This window comes from Cheilinus undulatus, linkage group 20, assembly GCF_018320785.1.
Source record: "Cheilinus undulatus linkage group 20, ASM1832078v1, whole genome shotgun sequence".
NCBI lineage: Eukaryota > Metazoa > Chordata > Actinopteri > Labriformes > Labridae > Cheilinus > Cheilinus undulatus.
The window spans coordinates 2156015-2172763 of record NC_054884.1 but is presented as its reverse complement, the minus strand read 5'-3'; the positions used below and the strand labels follow the sequence as shown (position 1 = coordinate 2172763).

At 41.5% G+C, this 16749-nt stretch overlaps 1 protein-coding gene across 1 annotated transcript; it reads left to right on the top strand.

Moving 5' to 3' along the window:
- The first annotated feature begins 3638 nt into the window (after window positions 1-3638).
- On the top strand, window positions 3639-15160 carry pts (6-pyruvoyltetrahydropterin synthase). Its single transcript, XM_041815963.1, has 6 exons — window positions 3639-3786; window positions 9344-9423; window positions 10955-10977; window positions 13253-13309; window positions 14618-14688; window positions 14768-15160. The coding sequence occupies exons 1-6, from the start codon at window positions 3722-3724 to the stop codon at window positions 14889-14891; spliced, it is 420 nt and encodes a 139-aa protein (XP_041671897.1). The 5' UTR covers window positions 3639-3721; the 3' UTR covers window positions 14892-15160.
- Window positions 15161-16749: the final 1589 nt, after the last annotated feature.

Sequence of the window (16749 nt, the reverse complement as noted above, 5' to 3'; positions counted from 1 at the left end):
CTACAGTCGCCATGTTTCATGTTAATCCTTGGTAGCAGGACAAGCGCCGCTCAATAGCTGCTACATCACGTGTTTTGTTGCTTTTTTTTCAAATACTCTGCCTTTTCTCAAATGTTTCCTGTTGAAGCTTTCCCAGATGGATGAGTGAAACAAATCCATCTGGCATGTCAGGTTAACTTTTAATCCCATTTTACTATATTTTTACACCCAATTTTTCCCATTTTAATCACATTTCACCATTGAATATGTTCATTTATGCCAGTTTAACCAATTTCTGCCCTTGTTCTTTCTCAGTTAACACTATTTACCAAGTTTACAGTGGTTAACAAATGTATTAGACCGCCCTAACCCTAACCAAAGTAAGGTTTCTGCCACAGCTGCCCTAAATTAACAGCATTGGTAATTACCAAAATCATTTTTTATCTTTCTGCAATGGTTAATACACCAATATGTAGAAGCTCTCTAACCCAAATGATATTTTTAATGCTAAAATAGAATTATTATTGTTATCCATGAATTTACAAAATTTACTGATTTACAAAAAACCTGAAAAAATAGTAAAGCAGATAAATATTTCCTGATTAATATGTCAAATTATAGTTATTTACTGTCATTCCTGAAGAGAAAAATGAGTTTTAGTGGTTGAATGTTATGTTTGATTCATTTCTGACTTCTCAGAGAAGCCCAGTGAGCCGGCTCAAATTTGGGTGAATTCAGTTGGAAATTCCTCATTCCTGTTCAAAATGGTAAAACGTGGAGAGCTGACTGAAAATGAAAGAGTCCGCATTAAAGCACTTCATGATGCTGGATGGTCTCTGAGACAGATATGACAGCTGGTCTAATACATTTGTTAAGCACTGTATATAAATTTTTCATCCCATATCATCAAATTTCCACCCATTTTTGCCCATTTGAAGCATTTTCAGCCACTTTTTAACTCCTTTTTATTGCTATTATTTCCATTTTGCCATCTTTCTTTTTTTTCAATTTTAATCTCATTTTTGTCACTTCTAACCCATTTGTTCTACTTTTAAATCCAGTTTCGCCTCCTTTTCCACCATATTTTGCCATTATTAACCCATTTTGCTTTTTACCCATTTTAATTCTTTTTTTAACAAAAGGGATTTACATTTTTGTGAAGGCTTGTAGTGCCACATTATGTAATAACGTCACATTATGTAATAATGTAATACATTTTCAATTCATTATGTAAAAATGCAGCATTTTGTAAGCCACAAAACGGTTAGGGTTAGGGCAAGGTAGTAGGGTACACCCTGGAGCCCACCTTAGGTCCTAGGGTTAAGGTCAGGTGTTTACTCTAGAGCCCTGAAGGGGGGTAGGTTTAGGCAAGGTCACTAAGCGGTTAGAGTTAGGGCAAGGTAGTTGGGTAGGGCATACCCTGGAGCTCATACTAAGGGTAGGGTTAGGGTTATTACATAATGTGGTGTTATTACACAATATGGTGTTATTACATAATATGATGTTATTATATAATGTGGCGCTACAAGGCTATTTATTACACAAATGATTTTAAAAAATATTTGTTTCTTTGATAGGAGCTGTTTTTAGGTTAAATAGGAAGTATAGATATCACACTTAACTTTACAATAGACCATGGTTTGCTGGCCTCCATGGGCCCACTGTTTGGCTGGACCCCAGAAAGCTCTCCCCTAATGGACAGCCTTGTCTCCACATGACTGTTCTAGAATGTTCATGACTGCGTTGAACCAGCTTCAGGTCCAGTGGGGGTCTCCAGTCTCTGGCGTCTTTATCTTGGGGGTCCCCAGTCTCTGGCGCCTTTATCTTGGGGGTCCCCAGTCTCTGGCGTCTTTATCTTGGGGGTCTCCAGTCTCTGGCGCCTTTATCTTGGGGGTCCCCAGTCTCTGGCGCCTTTATCTTGGGGGTCCCCGGTCTGTGGCACCTTTATCTTGGGGGTCCCCAGTCTCTGGCGCCTTTATCTTGGGTGGCCCTGGTCTCTGGCGCCTTTATCTTGGGGGTCCCCAGTCTCTGGCGCCTTTATCTTGGGGGGCCCCGGTCTCTGGCACCTTTATCTTGGCAGTCCCCAGTCTCTGGCGCCTTTATCTTGGGGGTCCCCAGTCTCTGGCGCCTTTATCTTGGGGGGCCCCGGTCTCTGGCACCTTTATCTTGGCAGTCCCCAGTCTCTGGCGCCTTTATCTTGGGGATCCCGGTCTGTGGCACCTTTATCTTGGGGGTCCCGTCTGTGGTACCTTTATCTTGGGGTCCCGTCTGTGGCACCTTTATCTTGGGGGTCCCATCTGTGGCACCTTTATCTTGGGGGTCCTTGGTCTCTGGCACCTTTATCTTGGGGGTCCCGGTCTGTGGCACCTTTATCTTGGGGGTCCCGTCTGTGGTACCTTTATCTTGGGGGTCCCGTCTGTGGTACCTTTATCTTGGGGGTCCCGTCTGTGGTACCTTTATCTTGGGGGTCCCGGTCTGTGGCACCTTCATCTTGGGGGTCCCGTCTGTGGCACCTTCATCTTGGGGGTCCCGTCTGTGGTACCTTTATCTTGGGGGTCCCGGTCTGTGGCACCTTTATCTTGGGGGTCCCGGTCTGTGGTACCTTTATCTTGGGGGTCCCGGTCTGTGGCACCTTTATCTTGGGGGTCCCGGTCTGTGGTACCTTTATCTTGGGGGTCCCGGTCTGTGGCACCTTTATCTTGGGGGTCCCGTCTGTGGTACCTTTATCTTGGGGGTCCCGGTCTGTGGCACCTTCATCTTGGGGGTCCCGTCTGTGGCACCTTCATCTTGGGGGTCCCGTCTGTGGTACCTTTATCTTGGGGGTCCCGGTCTGTGGCACCTTCATCTTGGGGGTCCCGTCTGTGGTACCTTTATCTTGGGGGTCCCGGTCTGTGGCACCTTTATCTTGGGGGTCGCGGGCTGAAAAGGTTGAGAGCCGCTGCCTTAAAGCATAATTCCAGTATGAACATGAAGACTTACAGACAGCCACAGGTGTCTAATGTTTGTTTCTTAGAGTAAATATACTTACGTGCAGCAGGCGTTTTATTTACCTCCTCAGTTTACTATCCTCATGAGGCTGCCTGTGGATTAAATGTGAACATTAATACAGTGTATTTGTTGTCTGGTTGTGCATATTTCATGTTTTTTATTCTACAGAAGTTTTAAATGTATCTGAGGGGTTGATGTGTTCATGTAGTCGCTCCAAACATGTTCCTGCAAACATTAAAACACGTCAAACTACAGTGGAGTCTTCTTCTTCTCTAGTTTAAGCTAAACTATTTAACCTCCTACCATGGGTCATTTTATAGAAAGGCAGAGGAGATCATCACCAGGGGCCTCTGCAGTCGCTTTAGGGAGGAATGGGGAATAAATAAACTTTTTAAAACTCTTGTTTCTAATATTTGCACCTCTGAGATCATTAATTAGCCTTTAACTAATAAAGCCAGGTTGTCAATAACTAGAATACTGTTGACTCAAATGCAGATATTCAGAGAATTACTCTTCACAGTTACTGAATAGAAAAGAACCACAGCACCTCGTCTATTTACCCTGCAGGCTTTGATATGAATCAGGCCATGTGAGTGTATTTACGCCCTGGTCTCAGCCAATCAGCGAGCCGCATGACTCACGGGGGGAGGAATGAGGAGGGCGTCAGCAGCACAGTGCTCTCTGTCCCTCCTTATATCCTCTCCTCCCTTTATCTTCCCCCTCCTCTGTCTGTACCCTTGTCCAGCTGGTCATCATGGCGGAGAGGATCGGATACATCACCCGCGTGCAGAGCTTCAGCGCGTGCCACCGGCTCCACAGGTAGTCTCCATGCGCCGATAAAAATAGTTCGTTATGCAGCCTCTATTTCCGGAAATAGCTGATTTCATCACGCTGGTTCGTTCTGGTAGAAGTTGGAGGTTTCCCTTCAAAAACGTGAGATTATCTAACGGAGTGAACAGGCGACCTAAAGATGGTTAAAATTCAGGGTTTCATGGCGGAGAGTAGCGGCTCGATTCAAACCTTTTATCCGGAATAAGAGGCGCCTAGCCCGGGGAGAGCGTTCACATGTTACCGTGTATTTACTCCTTTAAACTCACGAGTTAGACCTTTAGCCTAGGTTTGGTGGGATTTGTTGTTCTTTTAAGTAAATGGAGATGTGTCATGTATCATAAGAGCTGTGAATGAATAGTCTGCTAGGGCTGAGCAATATGGACCCAAAAAATCAAATCTTTTTATTTTGTATCTAAATAATGATGTCTGATAACAGGTGGTTTAAAATGCTAGAATTAGGCTGTACAGTTTTATAGATTCTCATAAAAATCAAACAACATTGGGCCTGTTTGATACCACCAGGGGCGTAGCACAGGGGGGAAAGGGTGCTGATTACCCGGGCCCACAGTAGTGAGGGGGCCTGCAATGAAAAGTGTGTTTTATCTATTTTTTCTAAGTGATTAGTCCCATTATTGAATCAAAGGCAACTAAATGAATGGGTCAACAGACTGAGAGTTGTACTGAATAGAGTAAAATAAAAACTGGGGGGCCTGTGCTCCTCCCTTAAAAAATACCCAAAAGGTACAGTCCAGCGCTGCGAAATAATGCAAGAAAATTCAGTTTAACCATAGTAAAAATACTGCTCATAAATGGGAAAATAATCCTTAAAAAAACATTAAACTGCATATATATTTGTAAAATATGCTGTGACATTTGTTGCTTGGCTAGCCAGTTAAGGGGGGACTGTGTAATATTCTTTCTGGGGGCCCAAACTCCCTAGCTACACCCCTGGATACCACAGCTACAAACACAGTCCTAGACACCCACAATTAGGTACGTTTCTGTTTAAATGATGAAAGATTGGTCTAAAATGGTCTAAACTGTCAGAGAAATTCAAATGGCAATATTTTTTATGTTCTGAAGTTGTCAAAAATAGTCGTACTTTTTAATACAATGACAGTAGATGGGGATGCACAATTAATTGAATTTTAAATCACAATTTTAAGCTCAATTAAACGGGGCAAGATTGACAGAAGATAGTTCAATCTGTGTTATTAAGCTTTGATATTATGTACTATTTAATAAAATACATAAGAGGATAAATACCAAACACTGACCTTTTTTTTTAAGATTTATTTTTGGGCCTTTATTTGATAGAGGAAGGGTCTGTGTGGATAGATTCGGAAACAGGGAAAGGAGTGGGAAAAGACATGCGGTGAAGGGCCACAGGTGGGATTCGAACCCCGGCCGTCCATGTACATGGGTAGCGCCTTAAACCACTCAACCATCTGCACTCCCACACTGACCTTTTTTGACATGTTTATGCTCGAGTACTGTGGATATCGTTCATCATTGCTGGGTCATGTTTGGACCAGATGTAGGCCATTTTTTGTCCCAGTCCAGCCCTGCAGTAGATGAGTAGGAGGATGTACAGCGCTTGACAAATATATTAGACCACCTGTCATATCTGTCTCAGAGACCATCCAGAATCATGAAGTGCTTTAATGCGGACTCTTTCATTTTAAGTCAGCTCTCCACGTTTTACCATTTTGAACAGGAATGAGGAATTTCCAACTGAATTCCCCCAAATTTGAGCCGGCTCACTGGGCTTCTCTGAGAAGTCAGAAATGAATCAAACATAACATTCAACCAGTAAAACTCATTTTTCTGTTCAGGAATGCAAGTAAATAACTATAATTTGACATATTCATCAAGAAATATTAATGTGCTTTACTATTTTTATTTTTTTTTTTTGTAAATCAGTAAATTTGAAAATTCATGGTTAACAATAATAATCATATTTTAGCATTAAAAATATCATTTGGGTTAAAGAGCTTCTACATATTGGTGTATTAACCATTGCAGAAAGATAAAAAATGATTTTGGTAATTACCAATGCTGTTAATTTAGGGCAGCTGTGGCATAAACCTTACTTTGGTTAGGGTTAGGGTGGTCTAATAAATTTGTTAAGCACTGTACGTTTCCAGAAAAAAACTTAAACTGTACAGGTAAAAAGGTCTTTAATATTAATAAGTAATCATGATCTCAGTGTTTATCAAAATAATCAGAATATGAATTTGGCCATTATTGTGCAGCTCCATAACCTCGCAAAGCAGATGGATTCGCCCGTTTCCTTGTTTCTCACCAGTGAATCCATCTTCAAAGCTCCCATCTGAACCATTTGGGCCCGGTTAGAAAGTGACAGGACCAATCAGTGATGAGGGGCAGTACTTTCAGGCGCAGCAGAGTCGTGACTTAAACAAGCAGGGAGAGCTGGTTCAGTTATGGAGGAAGAGATTAGCGTGGATGCTGCTAAAGCGCCAGTTTTATCAGCACTTGACAACATTTCTTCATTTAAAGTAGAACAAACAACAGCAGTGAGTTTTTTTTCTTTTCAAAAACGACAAAAGTCTAGTACTGACGTGTCTACAGTCGCCATGTTTCCATGTGCGGCTTGATAGCGGCTACGTCTCGTGTTTTGTTGCTCTGATTGGCTCGTAGAGATGTGACAGACAGAACGTTCACCCAGTCATACTCCGACTCCGGCGTGTCAGGCTAGCAGCTCCTATCAGTGGGTATAAAATGCAGAAACTTGACTAAGAAAGTCACATTGACACAAGTGTCCGTGCCCTTTACTCAGCCTAGAGTCTTTTAGACTCTGGTCCAACAACCTTTGTACATGTGGGAATTTTCTGCCATTCTTCTTTGCAAATCCTCTCAACCTCTGTCAGGTTGGGTTGGGACTGTTGGTGGACAGGTCTCTCCAGAGATGTTGGATAGGGTTCCAGCAGAGCTCTGACTGGGCCACTCAAGGACATTCACACAGTTGTCCTGAAGCCACTCCTGTGTTATCTTGGCTGTGTGTTTAGGGTCATTGTCCTGTTGGAAGATGAACCTTCAGCCCAGTCTGAGGTCCAGAGTGCCTGGGAGCAGTTTATCTGTACATTGCTGCATTCATCTTTCCCTCAGCCCTGACTGGTCTCCTAGGTCCTGCTGCTGAGAAACACCCCCACAGCATGATGCTGCCACCATGCTTCACTGTTGGCATGGTGTTGGGCAGGTGACGAGTGGTGCCTGGTTTTCCTCCAGATTTAGAACTGAGGCCAAACAGATCAATCTTGGTTTCATCAGACCAGAGTCTGGTTTCTCACAGTCTCTGAGTCCTTCAGGAGCTTTTCACAAACTCCAGTCAGGCTTTCATGTCTTTCACTGAGGAGGGTCTTCATCTCTCCACTCTGCCATGAAGCCCAGATGAGTGGAGAGCTGCAGTGATGGTTGCTCTTCTAGAACTTTGTCCCATCTCCACTCAGGATCTCAGTTAGCGTGACCATCAGGTTCTTGGTCTCCTCTCTGACCTAGGCTCTGATTGCTCAGTTTGGCCAAGCGACCAGCTCTAGAAAAGTCCTGGTTGGTCCGAACTTCTTCTATGTGAGAATTCTGGAGGGCCCCTGTTCTCTTGGAAACCTTCAGAGCAGCAGAAATGTTTTTGTAGCCTCCCCTAGATCTGTCTCTGAGCTCTGCAGCTCCTTTGACCTCTTTGTCAGCTGTGAGGCCTTCTATAGAGAGGTGTGAGCCTTTAAAATCATGTCCAATCAGTTTATTTTAGCACAGGTGGACTCCAGTCACGGTGTAGAAACATCTCAGCGAAGATCAGAGAAATGTGAGGCACCTGAGCTACATTTACAGGCTCTAAATACTGAAGTCTATGTGATACATACATTTTTTATTTTTAATAAATTGTCAGTAAAACTGTAAATGTCCCTTGGCTGAGGTTGTGGCTGCAGAGAGAGTTGGCACCTGTCAGAAAATGAAGTTAGGCATTTACAATCATACATTATTCTGCTCTCTTTATGAGTCTCCCGGGTAGCAAAACCAGGCTTCTCAAGAGTGGGACAAGGGTTTATCTATGGAGCTATTATTGTTGCAAAACTATTTGCAAATGCAAAGAGATCTGTACGCAAATCTGTAAATGTGTAGATAGATTTGCAAATGCATTTACAGATCCGTAAATGAGTCTTCATATCTGCAGTAAAAATAAAGTAATAATTTTCTTCACTCTTTTAATTAAAATATGAATAATAACAGTATAATTTGACAATCTCTCTCCTTTCATGTTGACTTTATATAGAGCTTTTATTAGGTCTGAACTGCTGCCCTCCTGTGATGCCTATGCCAGGAGGAAGGCAGCCTTGCCTGTAAGCCTGCGCTGAGGGCAACAAAGCCCAGTGCTTACAACTAGAAGAAGAAGAACACTTCTGCAACACTAGTAGAAGTGTTGCAAAGCCATGTGTGTATGACAGACTTCAGTTGTAACTGATGGCTTGTAAATATTTCGACAACTTAAAGCAAAAAGAGTGAGTTTTATGAACCAAAATAAAAAGTCCACAAAAACAGATTGGTCTGCACCAGGGGTGTCCAGACTTTTTCCACTGGGGGCCACATAAGAAAATATACAAGGATGGCGAGGCCGCTTTCATATGCCTCACCTTGAGGATAGTAAAGTTAGTTAAAAACAATCTTACGCTGGTTAAGACATACTTAATGATCAAGTTAATGGCTGACAAGGCAAATAGACAATCATTTTATAGGTTTTAGGGAGGCCAATCAGATTTCAGGGGCCCTGGTGACTGCTGGTTCTGCCCCTAAAACACCAATGGTACTGCTGTTAGCCTTTCTAATCCATCAGGCCATTAAAAATCTAAATATTGTTATTATTTTGGTTGCCACTATATTTTCCACATACATTGTAGTCTTCATTTAGTCAAAAAAACTCAAATCAAAACATTCTTTTTGTCAAGATGTTGTTTACAGAATTAGCATGGAAGCACCACTTTGTACAGTACAGTCAAGCATCATTTATCATTTTTAAATGTGGTCCATATTTCGTTTAATCTTTAGATATATCTTTGAGCCAATCAAAAAATGGACCACAGGCCACATTTGGCCCCTGTGCCATAGTTTGGACTACACATGATCTGGTCTACACATTTGCAGATTTGTGCATGCATTTGTGGAAGAATTTGCAAATTTTGCACACATTTGCAAATCTAAATATGCATTTGCACATTTGTGTACAGATCTCTGTTTAATAGTTTTGCAACAATAATGGCTCCATATTTCTCCTGGTTTCTGAAATCAGGCTACAATGTTCAATGATTCTTAAATGACCTCATGGAAGTTGGGATTCTTAAGTTTGTGTAAACACAGTACACTCACTGATTTATAGATTTGAGCTTTTTTTGTCTAACGTATTCTCGTTGAACCTGAAGGCCTCATGAGTAAATACACCCCTGGTACAGTCTCCATGGTTCATCAGTCAAATATTTGTCTTCAGACATGATAAAAACAATCTGTGCTGTAGGTTTAATGCTCCCTGATCTTTCAGCGTTCACCTGACTGACGAGGAGAACCGGAGAGTGTACGGGAAATGTAACAATCCAAACGGACACGGACACAACTACAAAGGTTAGTCAAGCTTTTTCTATCCTAGAACACAATCCTTTGGTTCTGAAACACAGCAGCTTGTCATACATTCATTCTGGGCATTCAGTTTCCAAGTAATAATCCTCAGTAGTCTGTGAGCATGCACCTCACAAAGGTTTAATATCTGATCATTCAGACTGATACAGAGGTGGTCTGGATGTCTTCATCTGGATCTGGATTGGTGGAGTAGATTTGACATGTACTAGCACAAATTAAAGACCATCCCATCTACGGATGTGATCTATTACAGAATCAGGATCAGTTTTAGCGGCCAATTATATTTACACAACAAGGAGTTTGACTCTGGTTAACACTTCTCTTAATGTACAGAAATTAAACATTAAATATTAAAATAAAAATAAAATAATGTAATTTTTCAATTTAAAATACGACCATTCTTTTTAGAAATTCTAGTTCAGGTCAGGGTGTAGTAATTGCATGGTTGCGAGAAGTGCAACGATGCTAAATAGGAAGGATTAAGTAGTCTAATAACAGGCAATGTTGTGCAGATTTATTTGAGAAGATAATTCATATTAATGAGTGTAAATATGAGGTGAGGAATTATACACAGTGAGTTTTCTTACAGTATTTCAGTAACAAGTAAGTATGGTATCCTGCTAGTGAAGCATGACTTCATCCAGCCTGGCTCAGAGTGATGACCCTTCATCTGGTACCGTCCATCCATTTCCTACACCGCTTATCCTGTTGTGGGTCGCAGGGGGCCTGGAGCCTATCCCAGCTGTCATTGAGCAGAGCAGGGTTCACCCAGGACTGGTCACCAGTCTATCACAGGGCTGACATATAGAGACAGACAACCAGGCACACTCACACCTACGGACAATTTAGACTCACCAGTTAACCCAATGAGCATGTCTTTGGTGATGGGAGGAAGCCAGAGAACCTGGAGAGAACACACACATGCACGGGGAGAACATGCAAACTCCGCCCAAAAAGACCCTGACCAGGAAGTGAACCAGGAACCCTCTTGCTGTGAGGCAACAGTGCTAAGCCCTGTGCCGCTGTGCAGCCCATCTGGTACCATGTTGGCTTTTTATATCTTTAAAAAAACAAAATAAATAAAGAGAACAGTCTTTCTTCTAGGAGCCGGCTCCCATCGTTCACTAAAGGGGCCAGCTCTTAGAACTGGCTCATCTGTGAACAACACACCTCATAACTCCCTAATAACTTATCATTTTAAATGTAATTGTCATTTATTATTGTAGTTATTATCTAAATATTATATCAGCATGTCCTTTAAAAGCATGTTTATGACAACACGAGGGAGAAAAGCAGTAAGAGAGTCAGAGAGATGATGGATGGGCTGTTGTTAGAATCAGAGAGATGTGAAATCAGGTCTAAAGACAGATTGTTAATGCAGAGTGTGGATGCATGGACTGAAGTGGAGTCAGCTTGGTATCTGAATGACCAAAAGGGATATTTTATCCAAAATACACTCAGTCTTCATGTATTTAAATCTCTAACATTCACTCCCTGCTCTCATTTCTGTTTTCAGTGGAGGTCACCGTCCGAGGAAAGGTGAGTGTCTGTTCTACTCATAAAGATGTTGTTGTCTTCATTAGAGCCTGACCGATATGGGATTTTTGGGGCCGATACCGATATTGGAGGCTAAAACAAGCCGATAACCAATATACCGGCCGAAATGTGGAATAAGAACATTGATATACACAGGATAAATACTGTACATGAACACAAATTCTTATATTTATATTGTCTTTGTTTATTTCACAAAGGTGCAACTTAGATGACATTAAAACGCTGTATAATAGTCTTCTGTTAGATAATGGTGGACATGTGAATTAACAGTTGCATTTATCATTGTTTATTCTCTACTCAGCAGTAGAGATGCAACTGGTCGACTACAAGTCCCACAATGCTTTGCATGTCAAACAAATATGGCTGCCCACTGAAGAAAGGCAAAGTACATGATTGAAAATGGATTAAAAATGGATAAAAACACGCATATTATTGGATGTAACGCTGTAGATTTAATCTCCAAAGACCCCAAAAAGTCACCAAAGTTCTGGGCTCGCTACAACGGCGTCCTTTAGAGCTATGGAGACATTGATGGTAGCAAACGAACGGCAAAATGGTCAGCTTTCAGAGGAAAAAAGAGTAAGTTTCTATGACTTACAGTTCAAAAGTTATCAGTGTTTTTATAAACTGTGTTGTATAGGACAACACTGTTCTCAGAGACTCCGGAAAGTCAGCCAAGTTCTGGGCTCACTAGAAAATGTTCTGTAAGAGCTACGAATGCTTGGAAGACCTTATTAGAAAGGCACAACGGGTCCATGCCGCATGAGCTCTAAGGGTTAATATATCGGCTACATATTGGCCGATGTTGATTAATCTGTGATACGCTATAATCGGCCCAATTAATCGGCCCGTCGATCAATCGGTCGGGCTCTAGTCTTCATCACCAAATAGCTGATCTCTTTAACCTTTCTGAAGGACTCTGTGGCCTTCAGTGTGGAATTGATTTCTTGAATAAAGAGAAATGATTTCATCAATTATGAGGAACATTACCGTTACAGATACTACTGATGAAAGAAGAAGTACTCTTTGGACCCCTAGCAACAGTAAACGTTGCTGAGACGCGCTCAGAGGAGGTTGTGGGCACTGAAACTGCAGCTGTGAACACAGGCTCTTAATCTTTTTATTTTTTTCTGCCAAAAATCATAATCCTTTCTTCCTCCTAAGAATGAATCTAGGCCCTGGCACAGGAACAGGTCCAGATTAACAGAAACCAAGTTAATGTTTAGACCAAGTCTTGTGCAGATATGCCCAATGGGCCGGATTTTGCCAGCTTTGAGCCAGAATGTCTTTGCTGGATGTTAACTAAATCTAAAACTCCCCTGATAGTGAAAGTCCTTTGGCTCAGGTATGGACCGGATGGACAGCAAAGATCCCGCATACCAAAGACAGTCGATCTGGAGTGCTAGATGGGATGTGACCCACATTTGGGAAGTGAATGATGGCCCAAATCTGAATACATTTACAAGCCCTCCAGGCCGGCTGCTGAGAAGCATCCCCACAGCATGATGCTACCACCACCACCATGCTCCACAGTGGGGATGGCGTGTTTGTGATGATGTCAGTGTTTGGCGTATTGTCTCATGTCCAAAAAGCTTCATTTTGGTCTCATCAGACCAAAGAACTTTCCTCTCTTGACCATGGAGTCTCCCACAGTCCTTCTGGTGAACTCTAGTCCAGATTGAATCTGAGTTTTCTTCAACAGTGTCTTTCTCTAAAGCTCTGACTGGTGAAGAACCCGGCCAACAGTTGTTGTCTGCAGAGTCTCTCCATCTCAGCTGCTGAAGCTTGGAGCTCCTTCAGAGTAGTCATAGGTGTCTTGGTGTCCTCTCTCACTAGTCTCCTTCTTGCACGCCCACTCAGTGTGTGAGGACGGTCTGATCTAGGCAGATTTACACATGTGACATATTCCTTCATTTCTTCATGATGGATTCAACTGAACTCTGGGGGATGTTCAGAGACTTGGAAATGATTTTGTCTCCATCCCTTGACCTATACTTTTCAGTAACTTTTTCTCAGGGCTGCTTGGGGTGTTCTTTTGTCTTAAATTTGTAATGGTAGTCAGGAATACTGATTAACCATGTCACCTTAACATTAAAGAGATTTTTTTTTTGTCAAAAAAAAAAAGACCAATTATATTGACCATGATCATTTATAAAATCAATACAAGAGTTAAATTTTAGGGGGTGAATATTTTTATTGGCACTGTCTTTGACACAAAAAGTTCAGTGTTTAACCATCATGTTGTGTGTTTTTCCAGATCGACTCTCACACTGGGATGGTCATGAATCTGACTGACCTGAAGAGGTGTATTGAGGTGAGGAAGTCTCAGAAACACTGTTAGATTTTAAGGGTCACATATGCAAAATACACTTTTCCAGGCTTTCCTAACAAAAATGTGTGCCCCTGACCTGTCCACTATCCCCCCAGTATCAGAAAGAGCCATCCCCTCCCCTCTCTTTCTCCACATTTCAATAAATGTGTGCTGAAAAAAGCCGTTCTCAGATTTTCCCCTCATGATGTCATGTGGGGAGTTAGCCCCACCCCCAGATTTGGTAGGACCTTGCCATTTGGAAGAACGTTACACCCTCCTCTTCTGATCCACATCCTTTCCTGAGAGGGGCGTGGTCAGGGGCGGAGTCAGACAGCTCAGTAACATTTAAAGCCACAGACACAGAAACAGCTGGTTCTGAGCAGGGCTGAAACAGAGGAGTTTTTAGACATGCAGAAATCAATACTTGGAGTGTTTTTACAGCAACAGACTTCACAGGCATGTTTTGGGGACCTCTGAGAACAATATAAAGTCTTTAAGGGTCTGATATGTGACCTTTGACTACCAGCTCAGGCTGATGTTCAATAACTTCTGCACTATCACAGTTTCCCTTTGACTCTGGGTCGATGTAAAATTGTTTAGTATTTATTTGAAAAGATTTAACTTTTTCTATTTCTGCCATTTCTCTGAGGAATTACTTTTTAGCTTCTTAAACTAAATTCTCCACAATGTGTGAGCTGCTTATCATGTTTTTGTTGGGCTGTTAGCATTAACATGTTAATCAAGATTAGATTAAGGTCTTAAATTAACACTTTTTAATTTTTTAATTGCATCAATCATGCTCTGCCACTTTTCCCCTTTTGGGTTTTGAGTAGTTAAGCTGTCTTCCTGCCGCTGTGAGGGATAAAAACACCAACACTTGCTTTTTGACTGTGCACAACAAACCCCAAACAGCTCAGTCTACAGTAGAGGCTGACTTTCTTTCAGGATTCCCACGGGTCATTTTGGGATTCATGGGAGTCATTCCAATGTTTGATTGGGATGGGACTAGGGAAAATAATGGGTAGAAGACAGCAGGAAACGTTCTGTGGGAAGTCAGTTTTATAGATAGTGTTTAAAAAGATGTAGAAATAAAATCACAACAGCTCAAAGTTGACATACTACACATTTAATTCATACAACTTGAAGGTGTGATGCATTTATGTTCAGTCAGGAAAAAGGCTTTACATCTCACATATTTAAAGTAGGAACTGCATTCTTGTTTTCAGATATGACATAGAAATCACATACTCTGAATTTTTAATAAGTATTTGAGATATTCCTGTAAGATTAGTGTGTTTCTCCTGTCTACAGGAAGTCATCATGGATCCTCTGGATCATAAAAACCTAGATAAAGACGTCCCCTACTTTGCTGATGTGGTCAGGTGAGTTTTCTCTATTTTTTAGGATTAATATATTTGATTTAATGGCACTGATTATGTTTTTATTCCCCCCCTCTGTTAGTACGACAGAGAACGTGGCAGTTTACATCTGGGACCAAATGGTGAAGGTTCTCCCTCCAAACCTGCTCTACGAGATCAAGATTCATGAGACGGACAAAAACATCGTCGTGTATCGAGGAGAATAAACGCAGCATGCATGAGTGCTGGTATTCAGACTGACCATGGTGTTACACTCGCACTTTAAACTGTAGACCAAAGACTTTCACCTTTCTGTACTCTTGTTCAATAAAACCGGAAGTGGACCAAACCAGCAGGAACAGAGCCACAGCGCCTCCTTAGACTCTGGGTTTTAAAGGTGCTTTATTATCAGAGCAGCTGATTTTATTCAGTAGAATTTGAAACACAAACTTGATCCTGTGGAGGACTGAATAAATGATGAATCTACTTTGAAATACTCCCATGCCTACCTGCACGTGTAGTGAATGCTGTTAATCAGTGTTTGCATGAGTCAGAAAACTGGAATCAAGACTGGACTTGTGAAATCTATGCCAACATGTAAGTGTGACTAAAATCAGACTAAATCTAAATGTGCAAAGTTACTAACACACACAGGGAGTGTAGTTAGAGGTCAGTTTCCTCTTCCACCGTAATCAGACCCAAACTGGACTTTAAATCCTGAATATGATCTAGAGCAATGGTTCTCAACCTTTTCAGCCCGCGACCCCCAAAATAAAGGGGAGATCGGGGGACCCCCACTGTACCTGAAGGTGGCTGAACACAGCCATGAACATTCAAGAATAGTCATGTGGAGACAAGGCCGCCCATAAGGGGGGATAAATGGGAGAGCTTTCTGGGGCCAAGCCAAACTGGGGGCTAACAAAATCATGGTCCATTGTAAAGTTACTCTGTGGTATCCATGTTTTATATTAAACCTGAATAATAATCTCTCTTATCAAAGAAATAAATATCTTTTTATTCATGTGTGTAGTACGGAGTACTCTTAAAAATATAAATCCTGTTTCTTAAAAACAGAATTTAAATGTGCTACATATGGCCAAAAAGGTGGATAATGAGGTGAAACTTTATTTTAAAAATAGCAGAAATAGGTTAGAGGTGTTAAAAGAAAAAAAAAATCACCAAAAAATGGCAAAATTGGGTGTAAGTGGCAAAAAAAGGGCATATAAAGTGGTAAAAGGGGATAATAAAGTAGCTACAATGGTTTTAAAGTGCCAAAAACATAGGTGGAAATTTGGTGAAAATGGATGAAAAATTGATATACACTGGCAAAAAAAGGGTTAGCTGAGGCAGAAATTGGCTGAAATGGGTTAAACTGGCAAAAACAGTTGTACCAAAAAGTGAAATTTAGCTAAAATGTTCAGAAAAAGTGGTGAAGAGGGGTTAATAGTGGCAATAATGGGTCAACAGATCCAACAACAGGCAGAAAGTGGCAAGATTGGGTTTAGAAGGGGCAAAAACAGGCAGGAAAAAAAAGTAGTAAACAGGGTTTAAAATGGATGAAAATGGGTTTTGGGTGGCAAAAATGTGCTAAAATTGGTGGGAAAAATTGATGACAATGGGTTACCATTTGGCAAAATTGGTGTAAAGTGACAATGTAGTCACAGTGTAATTTGAAAAATATTTGAATTTTTTCAAGGCATCTGGAGACCCTTTCTCAGTGTTTCATGACCCCCCACTGGGATCCCAGCCCCAACGTTGAGAACCACTGCTCTAGAGCACAGGTGTCCAAACTATGGCCTGAGGGCCAAATGTGGCCTGTGGTCTCTTTGATTAGCCCACAGCAAATTCTACAAATAAAATGAAAAATGGCCCTCAATTGAACATGAAGTGTGCCCTTGACTTTATTGTACTTCATAGTTTTAGCACAAGGCAGTGCTACCATGCTAATTCTGTAAACAAACATTTTGACAAGAAGAATTTATTGATGTGTTTTTGTGTGGCTAAATTAGACAACTCTCTACATGGTAAACATAATGGCAACCAAAATAATAATATCTTATTTTCTAACTCCCTGATGGGTTATGG

Bases quoted from the DNA above. Each gene is read 5' to 3' on its own strand.
- pts (XM_041815963.1), top strand. From the start codon at position 3,722: ATGGCGGAGAGGATCGGATACATCACCCGCGTGCAGAGCTTCAGCGCG. The intron at 3,787-9,343 runs GTAGTCTCCATG...CTGATCTTTCAG, and splicing joins GCGTGCCACCGGCTCCACAG to CGTTCACCTGACTGACGAGG. The intron at 14,689-14,767 runs GTGAGTTTTCTC...CCCCTCTGTTAG, and splicing joins TACTTTGCTGATGTGGTCAG to TACGACAGAGAACGTGGCAG.